The following is a 14,893-nucleotide window of genomic DNA, read 5'->3' as shown; positions in this document are numbered from 1 at the left end:
AGTTACAGAAATAATCAGACCAGCCTGACTAAAAATCCCTGAGATCACATTTTTTCCTCATTCTGACGGTTGATGTGAAGATCATCTGTATCTGCGTGATTTTCTGCATTTTACTGTTGTCACACAATTGGCTGATCATATAACTGCATGGGTGAATAGATGTTTCCGTGGTGAGTGTAGGTCAGTGGACGTAAGCCACCTGAAGTCAAATGAACAGTGGTGGGGCCAATTCCAGCTAGTCCTCCCAGCTCCGGTGGCCATGAAGGAGTACTTCAGCCTAAACTTGAGCTTGATCAAGACACAGTGCAGGGCAGCCAATCATTATAAGGGTCATTTATTAAGCTAATTCTAAAAAATGTAGTGATGTTGGACAATAGTCATGACAATAAACAATATTTTAAAATGACTTCTTAGAACAGAAAACCACACAAATTAGTAATAAATTGAGAAACATGGGCCAGGCAAACACAATCTGTTTCACAATGGCCATTAGGTAGGACACACACGACCTAGGTGTATTTAAATAAGGTATAAATCTCTCCTTTTATTTATATATTTATATTTTTGTTTTTCTGGAACGTGGCAGTGGCGGTGTGCGCGTGCACGAGACCTAACCTCGTTATTCTCCGATCTCTCTTCACCCGTTTTCCGACAAGCCCCGCCCCCTTCGCTGCGATGGGATCGCGTTGATTTGTCAGCTTGCTGCCAATCCGTGCGCGGGGGGCGGGGCCTGCCTGAATGCGGGCGGGAAAAGCACCCGCTGCTTGTGGATAAAGGTGAAGCCTGAGCTGAAGTTCACTTGACGGAGGAGCAGCGTGAGTTTACAGGAGCGGGTCAGGACCAGTGCTCATCCAGTCCGCATCGCTTCTGCCGTGCTCCTCGAAAGTCGACAGAATGAGGGACATTTCACAGACGAGAGCTCTTCGCTTTTCTCGCAAAGGAATACGGTTTGCTCCACAATGTGGACTTTATCAAATGGGTTAAGGAGCTCGGAGGACTGGATTACTGAAGGAAATCGCTTCGTTACTTTTGTTTTTTCGTCCTTTCCGTATTTCTGTGATGTCCTCCATCAGGTGGCGGGATCTGCTATGACATAACCAGGACACCCTCTCCAATGGTGGGTTAAATACAGTTTACCATCATGCAGAAATAAAAGATCTCTCATCTCCTGATTAATAGGGGGAATATTTCATAGTTGCGTTTTAAATATATATTAATAAACAAAATACTAACATTTGCTAAGATGTTGATGAGGACACGTATTGCTAAAATACTGATCTATTCTTTAATGCCTTTTGTTAAAATACCAATCAATACTTTAATGCCTATTGCTAAAATACTGATCAATACTTTAATGCATACTGTTAAAATACTAATCAGTACTTTATTCATATTGCTAAAATACTGATCAGTACTTTAATTACTACTGTTAAAATACTAATCAAGATTTTATTCATATTGCTAAAATACTGATCAGTACTTTAATGCATATTACTAAAATACTAATCAATACTTAAATGCCTATTGCTAAAATACTGATCAGTACTTTAATGCATATTACTAAAATACTAATCAATACTTAAATGCCTATTGCTAAAATACTGATCAGTACTTTAATGCCTATTGCTAAAATACTGATCAGTACTTTAATGCCTATTACTAAAATACTAATCAGTACTTGAATGTCTATTACTAAAATACTAATCAGTACTTGAATGTCTATTGCTAAAATACTGATCAGTATTTTAAGCCTATTGCTAAAATACTAATCAATACTCTAATGCATATTAGTAAAATACTGATCAATACTTTAATGCCTTTTGCTAAAATACTAATCAGTACTTTAACATCTATTGCTAAAATACGGATCAATACTTTATTCTTATTGCTAAAATACTGATCAGTACTTTAATGCATATTACTAAAATACTAATCAATACTTTAATACATATTGTTAACATACTAATCAATACTTTAAAGGCCTGTTGCTAAAAAAATATTGATAATGTAATAATATACTGGTTATGAATGTGTTACATAGCGTTAATATACTGCTCAGCACTTTCATTCATGTAGCTTATTTACTATTCAGGACATAATTTCTATTTCTAATGTACTGATCAGGACTTTAATGCTTTTCGCTAATATACTGATAAATTCCTAGCTGCCCACCCATTGCTCTCCAGTGTGCACAGCTGTATGCAATGTTGCCAGAAAGCTCCTAAGTATGCTCAGGGAGCTGTTGTTAGTAACCAAAAAATCAAAATACACACATCTGTGTGCAAAGCCACAAGAAGCCTCCAGCTGTAATCATGAAATATGTTTTTGGATGGCCCTGGGTGTTCTCCTGTGCCAGAGACCAGAATGTGTTGAGACTTGTTAAGCATTTTTGACTCATGTCATGTTGGCTTGAGGAGACGTATATAGGAAAAGACTAAGTACATATTAGAGCTATACTTTAGTATTTCTTATCCACACATATTTGTGCACAATATGACAGTATGAGCGATAGATGGCCATTTATGCACCACACAATTTTACCTGCAGTATTTAACCTATGAATATTTCAGGACGGCAGAGTGCATGGAATGTACAAAATGCGTTAATTGCTATATTTAAGGTGCTGTTCAGGCAGCAATTAGGTTTAAACTCGGTGCAAATATAGTGTGCGGTAATACCACACGTTAAAAAAACAGGTTGGGTGTTATATATAGATGCATTTTGAAGTGCGATTATGAACAAGTCAAGGTTTGAAGGTATTGTTATTTCTGCTAATCACAAGTCGAATTTTAGAGCATGCTGATACAGAGCACCAGCAGACAACTGTGCCGAAATGAACTAATAACACTAAAACACTAAACAACTAAAACTATATGATCTTTAATCAAGGACCAACCATAGACAATAGAGGACATTTTCATCAACCCATAATTTTAATATTATCTTTCATTTTTGTCAGTTCAACCAGTTGTTGGTAGTTGAATTTTTTTACACAGACAATATTTCAGTGTCATATAATATATAATTCGTTTAGGTGTTATTTTTTGATTTTCAAAAGTCAGTTTCATATATATATATATATATATATATATATATATATATATATATTCTTTTATGTGTAATACACACTATACAGTAATATGCAAAATAGGTCTTCTCAATGAGGGTCAATATTTACTGTTACCACCCAATACCTAGTTTATCTAATCAGTCCTTTTGAGTCATGTGAGCTTCTGGTGGAACTGATTAAATCCATACAGTCAACGCTCAGACTTGTAAGCACATTATTTAAAACCATTTATCACAGCTGTATTTATTATACCGAATTATTTCCTTAGAAATTAGAATGTGGGGCAAGTAAATATAAACACAGTAAAAAGACTGATAACTATAAATAAGACTCCCATGGGATTGAAAATATTTTATTACCCATGGATGTAAAATCACTACTATTTGTATTAATGGTATATGTATTTTTCTCTCATTTTTGTGTTTAACTGAGCAAATAATCACTCACTCAGAGCACCGTACTGTCTATATATGTTTAATTTAGCAAATGTAGCAGTAATTGCTTATTTATTTATTATTAAGTTAATCACCAAGGAAAGCCTGTTTGCTAATTTTACATCTTTCTTTCTATTTCTTCATCCAGTTCTGCCCTTACTCCCTCATTCTGGAGAACCAGCCCTACAACACCTCGGCCCAGGCTGCCGCAGCGCCTGTCTCCAACCAGACACCTGGGGCAGTCGAGGCGGCACCCATGGGCCCAAAGGACAACTGGACAATGAGGTCAGTGAAGTCCAGTGGCAACGATCCCACGGCTGCTGGCCTCTCTATGACTTTGGGTATTCTGTCCAACATCATTGCTCTCTTCATCCTGGCCAAGGCCTACGCCCGCCTGCGCCGACGCTCCAAGGCCACCTTCCTGCTCTTTGCCAGCTCACTGGTGGCCACGGACTTTGCGGGCCACATCATCCCAGGCGCCCTGGTGCTGCACCTCTACTCAAATGGAGTCAGCCAGCCAACGCCTCCCAAAACTGACACCACGTGCCTGTTTCTAGGTGGCAGCATGGTGTTCTTTGGCTTGTGTCCGCTCTTCCTGGGTTGCGCTATGGCGGCAGAGCGATGCCTGGGGGTAACCCGACCGCTCCTCCACGCCAGACTCGTTTCCACCACCCGCACTAAGATGGCTGTGGTGCTGATCTGGTTGGCAGCGCTTTTGGTGGCCTTGTTACCCATCATCAGTCTTGGAGAATACACCTATCAGCACCCATGGACCTGGTGCTTCATCAGGGTGGAGAAAACGAAAGGCACTGATGTGGCTTTCGTGCTGCTGTTCTCCGGGCTGGGGCTCGCCTCACTTGCTATGTCATTGGTGTGCAATACGATCAGTGGGATGACCCTGGTTCTGGCCCGGCTGCGCAGGAGGAAGTGCCACCGCCGCTCTGCAAAATCGCATGACATCGAGATGGTGGTGCAGCTGGTGGGGATCATGGTCACGTCTTGCATTTGTTGGAGCCCCCTGCTGGTGAGTCTAAGCAAAGTGTATACTCTTTAAAAAAAGAATTATAAATGTTATAAATGGTTTTTAGAAGAACTACTATTGGTGCCATGAAGATCCATGTAATAGAGCTTGTAATAGAGATGTGTGAGTGTGAGGGACCTTTTAAACGTCTTCATGGTTTTTCAAAATTCAGATCAAAACAAAGACATTTAGTGTTTTGATGGTAAATGGTGGTTTGTAGGGAAGCTGGATAAATGGATTAATTTTATTACTATCCAAAAAACACACGTCATCTGAATCTTAATATGTAATGATGAAAATATTAAAATATTGAAATATTTATTTTTAGTATTTATACTAAACCCTCCATATAACTCTATTAATACCTTTTAAAACTCCATTTAATTAAAAAATGTTCTCTCTAAACTATCAGAAAACATCAACTAGGCAGCATCATCCAACATATTTTGTATTTCATTTGATGGATTATTGTGATATAGCTTTTGCTGTGAACGGTTCTAACTCTGTAAGTTTATCTAGATATCCGCTTTCCACATCAAGCCACTCTGAACAGTATTTGTTCTTAACCATTTAATGAATTATTTGAGCAAATCTTTTGGGAAATCTGTGGATTTTCCCTTTAAGAACACAGAAAGACCTTGGCTTATCCAGAACTGACATCAAGCTCTAGCTCACATAATACATGCAAAGGCATAAAACTGGACAGAGTTGGATTTCCCAAAAGCGTCTTAGCAGAAAGATGATTTGCAGAGGGTCGTACAAGCATCACACTCAGGGGCGCCATATGAGACGGGGAGGGTTAGAATGATTTTAAGGACCTGTTATATGACAGGGGCCCAAAAAATAGTATTTTGGCAAAACTGTGTGTTGTGGGGCCCAGTGATATATATTTTCATGGGGCCCAAAATCCCTGATGGTGCCCCTGATCATACTGTTAAGATGATCTTAACACTTTTTCAGAATGTAACAACTGACCATGACTCAGTACTCCACAGTGCAGTCAGAATGGGTTCTGGGAAATAGATGATAGGACTTGGGAGATCTAGATGATGAGTGGTTTGGAAGCATTGCAATGATTGCACAGCTCCACTCTCAATTCTGAAAGTGTATTTAATATGATTTAAATGAACAACATGCCTAAAACTGTGGTTTTGGGAAAAATGTAAGAAAAATGGATGACTTTCACATTGATATAATGAGAATTCAAATAACAGTAATGAATGGAGACATTTCACTGTGCAGTCTAGTCCACTGATCACAGCACACTCTGTGAGAATACCTGCAATGCATTAGAGTGTGTGCATTCCTGTAACTTGCTGGGCCACAGCATTCGCTCATTTCTGTGTAAGTACCAATGAATAATATCGAGTTATTTGTATAGTGCTGTTTATTACTGTATATCTACACTATAAGCAAACCGGTTCTATATAAGGAAGGGGGTTCTTTGACCTTCTGATGCTTTTTGGTGCTGTAACTTAATGTAACAGCACCAAACTTGCTTAACTTGCTGTAAAGTACTTTTTGAGGTCAACACATGGGGTTTGTGTAGGTTTATGGATCAAAAACATTTTGTAAATCCATTTTTAGGACATGCATCTATGTCCTAAAAGTGCACTTCTTATAAATTGAGTGGGTGGGGCTAAATTTGAATATATTTACAAATTCTTATGTTTAATCCATTTAGTGACATAACAAAAGCAATGAATTATGATAAAACTGATCAATGTTGACATTTTAGCAATGTATATTTAGAAATATACTCCATTATAACTGTTGCCTTATCCAGACAGACTGATTGCTCCTACTAAACTTTCTTGAACTTTCTGAACTTTCTCCATATGTTTGTTATGTCACTTGTACTTAGATTTTTAAATTTATTTTACACTGGAAGTCATATTAAAAGTAGGGTGGCATCGATCCATCTTTTTGTGTTCCAATACAGATAACGATACATGAACTTTGCGTTAAGATAAGATACCATGTTAAAATTAATAACCCATATACCTGACCATCTGGGAGACACTTAAGGCATTGTAAAACAAACTTTAGCAAATAAACACAGACATAAATGAACCCAATGTTTATTGGTCACTACAATTAACAATTGTGTTGGACCTCGGCACAGTGCTGTCTGGGCTTAAGACTTTTATTCTGAAATTTAAAGTCTGTGAGACCCGCCTTGGTTCTCCTTATATGGAAGACAAGCTGAATTACTTGATAGTTGATGACAGGCCACTGGTTAGATAGGGGGGTCTTGCGGTTTGCTATGATATGAGTATCATGTCTGTGGGTTACTCTGATTCTGGGTTATGAAGTGACTGGACTGGACTGATTTCTGATCCTAGTATCGGATTGGTGCATCACTACTGCACTTGCATTTTTGGTCATAAACATGTATCTAGATTACTTTGCCATCATGCGTGTTTAACAACCTTATTTCCGATGGGCTGCTCTGTATTGTGCATCATTCAAAAAGCAGCCCAGGCTTAAAAGTGCAGTAACAACACCTCTTATAAATTGAGTGGGTGGGGCTAAAGTTGAATATTTACAAATTCTTATGTTTCACGCATTTTGTGACATGACAAAAGCAATGAATTATGATAAAACTGATCAATGTTGACATTTTTAGCATTGTATATTTAGCAATATACTCCATTATAACTGTTGTCTTATACCTGTTTCTTAATTTTGTTAGTATCGGGACCGATTTCCGATCCTAGTATCCCTAATTAAAAGCTTTATTCTTTGTGTACTACTAAACTATCAAACAAAGGGGAACATTTTACACTAGGTGAAACTTAGGCATTTATTTAGTAGATTTATTTATTTTTGTCTCATGGGCCCCAGTCATCACTTTTTCCTACACAAGCATTTTCCAATATTTCTGTATTCTTTAGAAATAAACATGCAGTCTTTGGTACTGGGCTTTTAAGGAATGGATCTCTGCTCTCATAAGCTTCCGTGCTTGCATGCCATCACAATATTCCAGTAGGTCACACTCCTAACAGTAATGTGAGTGGGCAGGGGAGAAACTGCTGTAGATCATTGTATTTAATGACCACTAAAAAGCAATGAATTAAAACTGCAGCTTAGTTTCCATATATGGACTGTAATTCTTTACATGAATTACTTGTGGTTATCTAAAAAAAACATGCCTGAAGCAATGGTGCTTCACCCTCACAATCTCTTTTTCAAAAATGTTTCAAAATGATTCAACAATTATTCATGTTCCTGCAGATCTTCGGCCTGATGTCAGTCAGATCCTCCTACAGTGGCTCCCAGACAGAGGTCAACCCCTATAGGACCCTGATGGTAATGGGCGTTCGCTTGGCCTCCTGCAACCAGATCCTGGACCCCTGGGTTTACATCCTGCTGCGGCGAGCCGTGCTCAGAAAGATCTACAGGCTCACCACCGGCCGCACCGACATGAGAGGAAGCACGTTTCGTCGCTGGGAGATCAGCTCTTTCCAGAGCTCAGAGAAGAACACAGTCAAACGGATTTAAAGGAATTCGGTTCTCCTCCAGACTGTGTTCTGTAGGGTCTCGCAGTGAACCTGCCATTAGTGTCTCTTTACTTAAGACGGCAGGTAGGGGAGTGACGCACAGAAGCTGGTGGTCCAGGATGTGCCAAGATGTGTGGTCTCGCGTCGGTGTCTCATCATAGCGAGTGTCTTCATCAGAGAAACCGATCGCTCCTACTGAAATGTGAATGGAGATCATGGATCTGGATTCATAATGCTCTCCACACCTCTGCACTACCATGTCGATGACGAGTAATCACAAGAGCTCTTTGGAACCTTATATATGATGGCCAAAGCTTGGTGGCAGAGATACAGTGGTGTCCAAAAGTCTGAGACCACTAGTAAATATGCTTCTTTTTGCCTTCGAGTTCTTCAATTTGAGAGAAATGAGAAAATTAACATGAATTTGAGAATAGCTTTTAATGACAACATGCACTGAAGCTGGCATGGACTCCACAAGTTTCTGCAAAAGCCTCTGATAACTCAAACAAATGCACTTGAGAATCGCCCAAAGACGAGCTTAACCAGAGATAAGACTAATAATATATCTGAACTTTCTGTACAAAAAAAGGATTTTTTGTATTTTCATTTTTACCTTAAAAACCATGCAGTTGTTTTTTTCCATGAAATGGAAAATTTTTAAGATGATCTCAGACTTTGGGACCCCACTATAAGTGTCTTTAAAAGGCATGCCGAATACAAAAAAAGGAAAAGAAAAAAGATTTATATCAGGAAGCTCAACTGAAGGCTCAAACTGAGTCTTGGAAGTTGCTTCCATGCCCTGTCAGTCAAGACCCTTCTTACACCATGTTGTGGATTCATGTAAATATCACCATATTGACGCAAAGTAAAGGCAGAGCTTTTACTCGTTCTGTACATTATGTATCTGTAGCCAGATGTTCAGTGTCCTCATATCTGTATGTGTATTTATTGCCTGTTTTGTTTTCCCAATTATGTGACTTGAACCAAAGCTATTTGATGTAAAAGCTGCTGAATGTAATTATGACCAATAAAGGTTAAATCGCTTAATCGGGTTGCTTGTTCATTTCATGGGGCGAGGGGAGTGGTGGGAGGGGGTCGGATCAAATGCATATAGTGAGCTTGTTTTACAGGGAGAGCAGTTGATTCTGGGGGAATGAAATGGAAATAGTTTTAAAGTGATCATCATCACATCTGGCCTATTTAACTTCTTACTCCCTTGCACATTGACATCACTGAAATGAGTCAATTAAAACAAGTGCAAACCGGAAACACTGTGAATGCAATGTGGATTTATTCTGTTTACATTCTCTCAAAAGTCCTTATCTCCAGAGCGACAAAAAGAGAAACACAAATGAGAGGAATTTCCAGTCATGGCAATAAGGCTACTAGTGAGGTTATCCAGGGTCAAAGCAACTCATGAAACATCCTTTCATCTCTTTCTAAAAGCAGTATGGGACATGGGCCAACTGGCTGGAGTAAGCCTATGAAGCTTGCAGAGCAGCACCCTTCATACCCTTAGGATTTCTGACAACAAATTAAGAGCATCCGTCATTTCAGAAACGGAACGTTTTCTATAACTAAAACTGTTGTTAGAGCGTCAAATTTTACATTCAACACTGACACCAAACAGTGCTGCACGCCTATGTGGTACATTTACATTTATGGCATTTAGCAGACGCTCTTATCTAGAGCGACTTACAAGGTTACTCGTATTACAGAGGTGGGTCAGTGTAGTGTTAGGAATCTTGCCCAAGGACTCTTATTGGTGTAGCGCAGCACAGCCACCCAGACCAGGAATCGAACCCCAGTCTCCCACATGGTGTGGTAGCTCACTGGCAGGTAGTGGTGTTATCTGTTGCGCCACACCAACCACATGGTATGAACCTATATATTAGTGGTGATTATAAACATATTTCTTGAAGAATAATTCACTATAATCTTCCTTGGAAAACTAAATATTGTTTTTTAGAACCCATTCAGCTTATTTCAATAAAGAAATAAAAGAATTTGAAGTGTTTAATGGTAGAGTATCAAATGGTGACTTCACAGGAGAAGGCAAAGATTTTCTTACATTTGAATGGAAGTCAATGCAATGAGTCAATGAGTCAATGAGTTTAGTCCAAGTAATTTCAAGCATTTCTATTGGTCTGTTCATCTAGAGGTATTGAGAGTGCAGTATTGAGTGCTCAGAGCAGATACGGGGTTCAAATCATGGAGAAAATGAAAAATGGTTAAAAATGTTGGAAAAACAAAGTCAGTAAGTGAGGTTTGTGAATGCTCAGGCATTTTACAACCTTTAAAAAAACAAGTAAAAGAACCTAAAAAAAGAACCTATAAGGAAAGTGATACAGGTAACCCATGGTCCTGTTCTTTCCATACTCTTAATTTTTTTTTTCCTTAACGTATGATTTTTAAAAGAGATGAATGTGTGAGGAACTTTTAAATGATTAAAAACGTACTCATTTTAAGCATACACTAGAGGACGGACTGTGTTTCTTGGCAGCCCATAACAGAATCATAATCATCGGTTTAGTGGATGCATGAAGAATGTTCTCCCTTCTGGGACAGAAAAGGCCAAACTTTACGGTGCTTCTGAGAGGTCTGTGGCCTACAGGTCAGAGAAGCAGGCTTGGGACTGGGAGGTATGTTTGAGCCCATGGACTGACAGGAAGTAAAGGAACAGTGCCTTTTCCTTCCTGCTTCATTAGTTGCTCTTAAGAAAGGCACCTTATCTCCAGTTGCTCCCTGGGCACAGAGGTAGCTGCCCACTGCTCTGGGTGTGTGAGCTCAACATCCCTGGTCATTTGTGTGTGTACACAGCCAGAGATGAATTAAACTTGGAAGCTAAATTAAGAAAGTATGAATTTAGTCCTAGGTTCCTTTTCTGGGATGTCAATTTACTTAGACATGGCTAAAGCATAGTGTCTGAACTAGATCTGTAGCCATAAGGTGCAGATGAATCCAGCTGAATCATGTATACAACCTGATGAATCCAACTGAATCATGAATTAATACATGATTCGGTTGGGTTCATCTAGTGTGGTTCATTTTTTCACACTATTGGTATCTTTAAAAATGACAGTCCAGGTGAGGAGGTTTAATTCATGAATCCATGAGTCCATGAACACACTCTAACCACACCAACTGACCAACAGGTGACAACCCTCAACCAGCATCTGGAGTCTCCTAGAGTGTCTATAAGCTGACTTTAGTTTAGTATTTAAACATACAGTGGGGAAAAAAAGTATTTAGTCACCAATTGCGCAAGTTCTCCCACTTAAAAAGATGAGAGAGGCCTGTAATTAACATCATAGGTAGACCTCAACTATGAGAGACAAAATGAGAAAAAAAATTCAGAAAATCACATTGTCTGATTTTTAAAGAATTTATTTGCAAATAATGGTGGAAAATAAGTATTTGGTCACCTACAAACAAGCAAGATTTCTGGCTGCCACAGACCTGTAACTTCTTCTTTAAGAGGCTTCTCTGTCCTCCACTCATTACCTGTATTAATGGCACCTGTTTGAACTCGTGAACAGTATAAAAGACACCTGCCCACAACCTCAAACAGTCCCACTCCAAACTCCACTATGGTGAAGACCAAAGGGCTGTCGAAGGACACCAGAAACAAAATTGTAGACCTGCACCAGGCTGGGAAGACTGAATCTGCAATAGGCAAGCAGCTTGGTGTGAAGAAATCTACTGTGGGAGCAATAATCAGAAAATGGGAGACCTACAAGACCACTGCTAATCTCCCTCGATCAGGGGCTCCACGCAAGATCTCAGCCCGTGGGGTCAAAATGATCACAAGAACGGTGAGCAAAAATCTCAGAACCACACGGGGGGACCTAGTGAATGACCTGCAGAAAGCTGGGACCAACGTTACAAAGGCTACCGTCAGTAACACACTACGCCGCCAGGGACTTATTTACATTTACATTTACGGCATTTAGCAGACGCTCTTATCCAGAGCGACTTACACCGACTTACACCCGACTAAGCGAGTTAACCTTTATTGGTCATAATTACATTCAGCAGCTTTTACATCAAATAGCTTTGGTTCAAGTCACATAATTGGGAAAACAAAGCAGGCAAAAAATACACATACAGATATGAGGACACTGAACATCTGGCTACAGATACATAATGTACAGAACGAGTAAAAGCTCTGCCTTTACTTTGCGTCAATATGGTGATATTTACATGAATCCACGACATGGTGTAAGAAGGGTCTTGACTGACAGGGCATGGAAGCAACTTCAAAGACTCAGTTTGAGACTCAGATCTTGCAGTGCCAGACGTGTTCCCCTGCTTAAGCCAGTACATATCCGGGCGCGTCTGAAGCATTTGTATGTTCCGGAAGAGTATTGGGAGAATGTCTTATGGTTAGATGAAACCAAAGTAGAAGTAGTTTGGTTCATAAGAAGCATTTCAAGGTCCTGGAGTGGCCTAGCCAGTCTCTAAATCTCAACCCCATAGAAAACCTTTGAAGGGAGTTAAGTCTGTGTTGCCCGCCGACAGCCCCAAAACATCACTGCTCTAGAGGAGATCTGCATGGAGGAATGGGCCAACATACCAGCAACTGTGTGTGCCAACCTTGTGAAGACTTACAGAAAACGTTTGACCTCTGTCATTGCCAACAAAGGATATATAACAAAGTATTGAGATGAACTTTTGTTATTGACCAAATACTTATTTTCCACCATTATTTGCAAATAAATTCTTTAAAAATCAGACAGTGTGATTTTCAGAATTTCTTTTCTCATTTTGTCTCTCATAGTTGAGGTCTACCTATGATGTCAATTACAGGCCTCTCTCATCTTTTTAAGTGGGAGAACTTGCACAATTGGTGACTGACTAAATACATGAACATGAAGTGGACCTGAGCCTGTACTACTATGTAATGAACTTCTACCAGCAATTTCTTTAGAAATCTACCAGCAATTTCTTTACAGTGGGGGTGACGGGAATCAGGCTATGCAATGTCTGTCGGTGACACACCAGCTTAGTACTACATCCCTACCAGAGACATATGATGCTGATTAGATGAACCTAAAAAGACTACAATTTGTGTGTCTGGCTGTTTGTCTGGGCAAAATGTCCATGGAAGAACTGTGGTCATATTTTGTAATGTTGTGCTGCCCCCTACTGCATTTCAAGGTCCTGGAGTGGCCTAGCCAGTCTCTAAATCTCAACCCCATAGAAAACCTTTGAAGGGAGTTAAGTCTGTGTTGCCCGCCGACAGCCCCAAAACATCACTGCTCTAGAGGAGATCTGCATGGAGGAATGGGCCAACATACCAGCAACTGTGTGTGCCAACCTTGTGAAGACTTACAGAAAACGTTTGACCTCTGTCATTGCCAACAAAGGATATATAACAAAGTATTGAGATGAACTTTTGTTATTGACCAAATACTTATTTTCCACCATTATTTGCAAATAAATTCTTTAAAAATCAGACAGTGTGATTTTCAGAATTTCTTTTCTCATTTTGTCTCTCATAGTTGAGGTCTACCTATGATGTCAATTACAGGCCTCTCTCATCTTTTTAAGTGGGAGAACTTGCACAATTGGTGACTGACTAAATACATGAACATGAAGTGGACCTGAGCCTGTACTACTATGTAATGAACTTCTACCAGCAATTTCTTTAGAAATCTACCAGCAATTTCTTTACAGTGGGGGTGACGGGAATCAGGCTATGCAATGTCTGTCGGTGACACACCAGCTTAGTACTACATCCCTACCAGAGACATATGATGCTGATTAGATGAACCTAAAAAGACTACAATTTGTGTGTCTGGCTGTTTGTCTGGGCAAAATGTCCATGGAAGAACTGTGGTCATATTTTGTAATGTTGTGCTGCCCCCTACTGCTCCTGAGCAGTATTGTGCTGTGTGCTCCTGCGGATCACACACAGTTCACAGTCTGTTAGTAATTGCATGTATTTATTTAGGCAATGTTTAACAGGGACAGATAATTGGGACAGATTCTAATTTGCAGGAGAAATCTGCTGCTTTTAAGCATTTAATGTGTCTCTTATGCACAGACAAACAGAGTTTAACACATTCAACACTGTCAGAAAAAGGTACCGTCTTAAAACGAAGGTGCTACAAAAGGTTTTTTCAGCGACATCATAGAAGAACCATCTTGATAAAAGACATGAGTGTGAAGAGTTCTTAATCAAAATGTAAAGGCTCTTCGCACTCTTTTCTACATATCTCATCTACAAACCTGCTTCTTTGTAGAATAGTGGTTCTTCTATGGCATTGCTCCTTTGTAGTACCTTTATTTTTAAGAGTGTACTATACACGTGCACATTTACAACAATATCCTTAAGGATTATACCTAAAATGTGTACATCTGTATCTTTTCACAGCCTAACATTTTTGTAGGGTACCACTGCAATGAAAAGACTACTACCTGTTATGTCTCCCTGTGCTGGCCTCAGTGGAGAGCTCATGCACAGGTCTTGTACCCCAGTGTGTAAGGGCTAGGCTCTGCCCTTCACCTAAAGCTCCAGCTTACAGGGGCTGCTCGTCTTTGGACTGATTAGGACTCCTCTCAAGGTTTTATGTTGAGAGGGCCCCCTGCCTTATACTCTGTCCTGGGTCAGGACTTTGTCTGTGTTGTGCCGGCCTGTTTTTCTGAACTCTGCCTGTCCTGATGATGAGTATTGCTTTAGCCATAATAAGGCCCGGGGGGGGGGGACTGTCCTGCCCCCCTCCCCTTGCAAATATTCCTCCACCATTCACCATCACAGAGAAAGAGGTGAGAATGGCTTTTAGCAGGCTACACAAAAGACAAGCAGCTGGACCTGATCACTTTCCTCTATTAGCACATCATCGCTGTGCTGATGTGCTGG

At 39.8% G+C, this 14,893-nt stretch overlaps 1 protein-coding gene across 1 annotated transcript; it reads left to right on the top strand.

Annotated features, from left to right (window-relative positions):
* Window positions 1–786: 786 nt before the first annotated feature.
* ptger1b (prostaglandin E receptor 1b (subtype EP1)) lies at window positions 787–9,075 on the top strand. Its single transcript, XM_072693479.1, has 3 exons — window positions 787–1,117; window positions 3,653–4,528; window positions 7,763–9,075. The coding sequence occupies exons 1-3, from the start codon at window positions 1,115–1,117 to the stop codon at window positions 8,027–8,029; spliced, it is 1,146 nt and encodes a 381-aa protein (XP_072549580.1). The 5' UTR covers window positions 787–1,114; the 3' UTR covers window positions 8,030–9,075.
* Window positions 9,076–14,893: the final 5,818 nt, after the last annotated feature.

The sequence above is a fragment of the Salminus brasiliensis genome, chromosome 12 (assembly GCF_030463535.1).
Source record: "Salminus brasiliensis chromosome 12, fSalBra1.hap2, whole genome shotgun sequence".
In the NCBI taxonomy this organism is placed as follows: Eukaryota; Metazoa; Chordata; class Actinopteri; order Characiformes; family Bryconidae; genus Salminus; species Salminus brasiliensis.
Note: the sequence above shows the minus strand (reverse complement) of the source record. Positions and strands in the feature narration are given on the sequence as shown.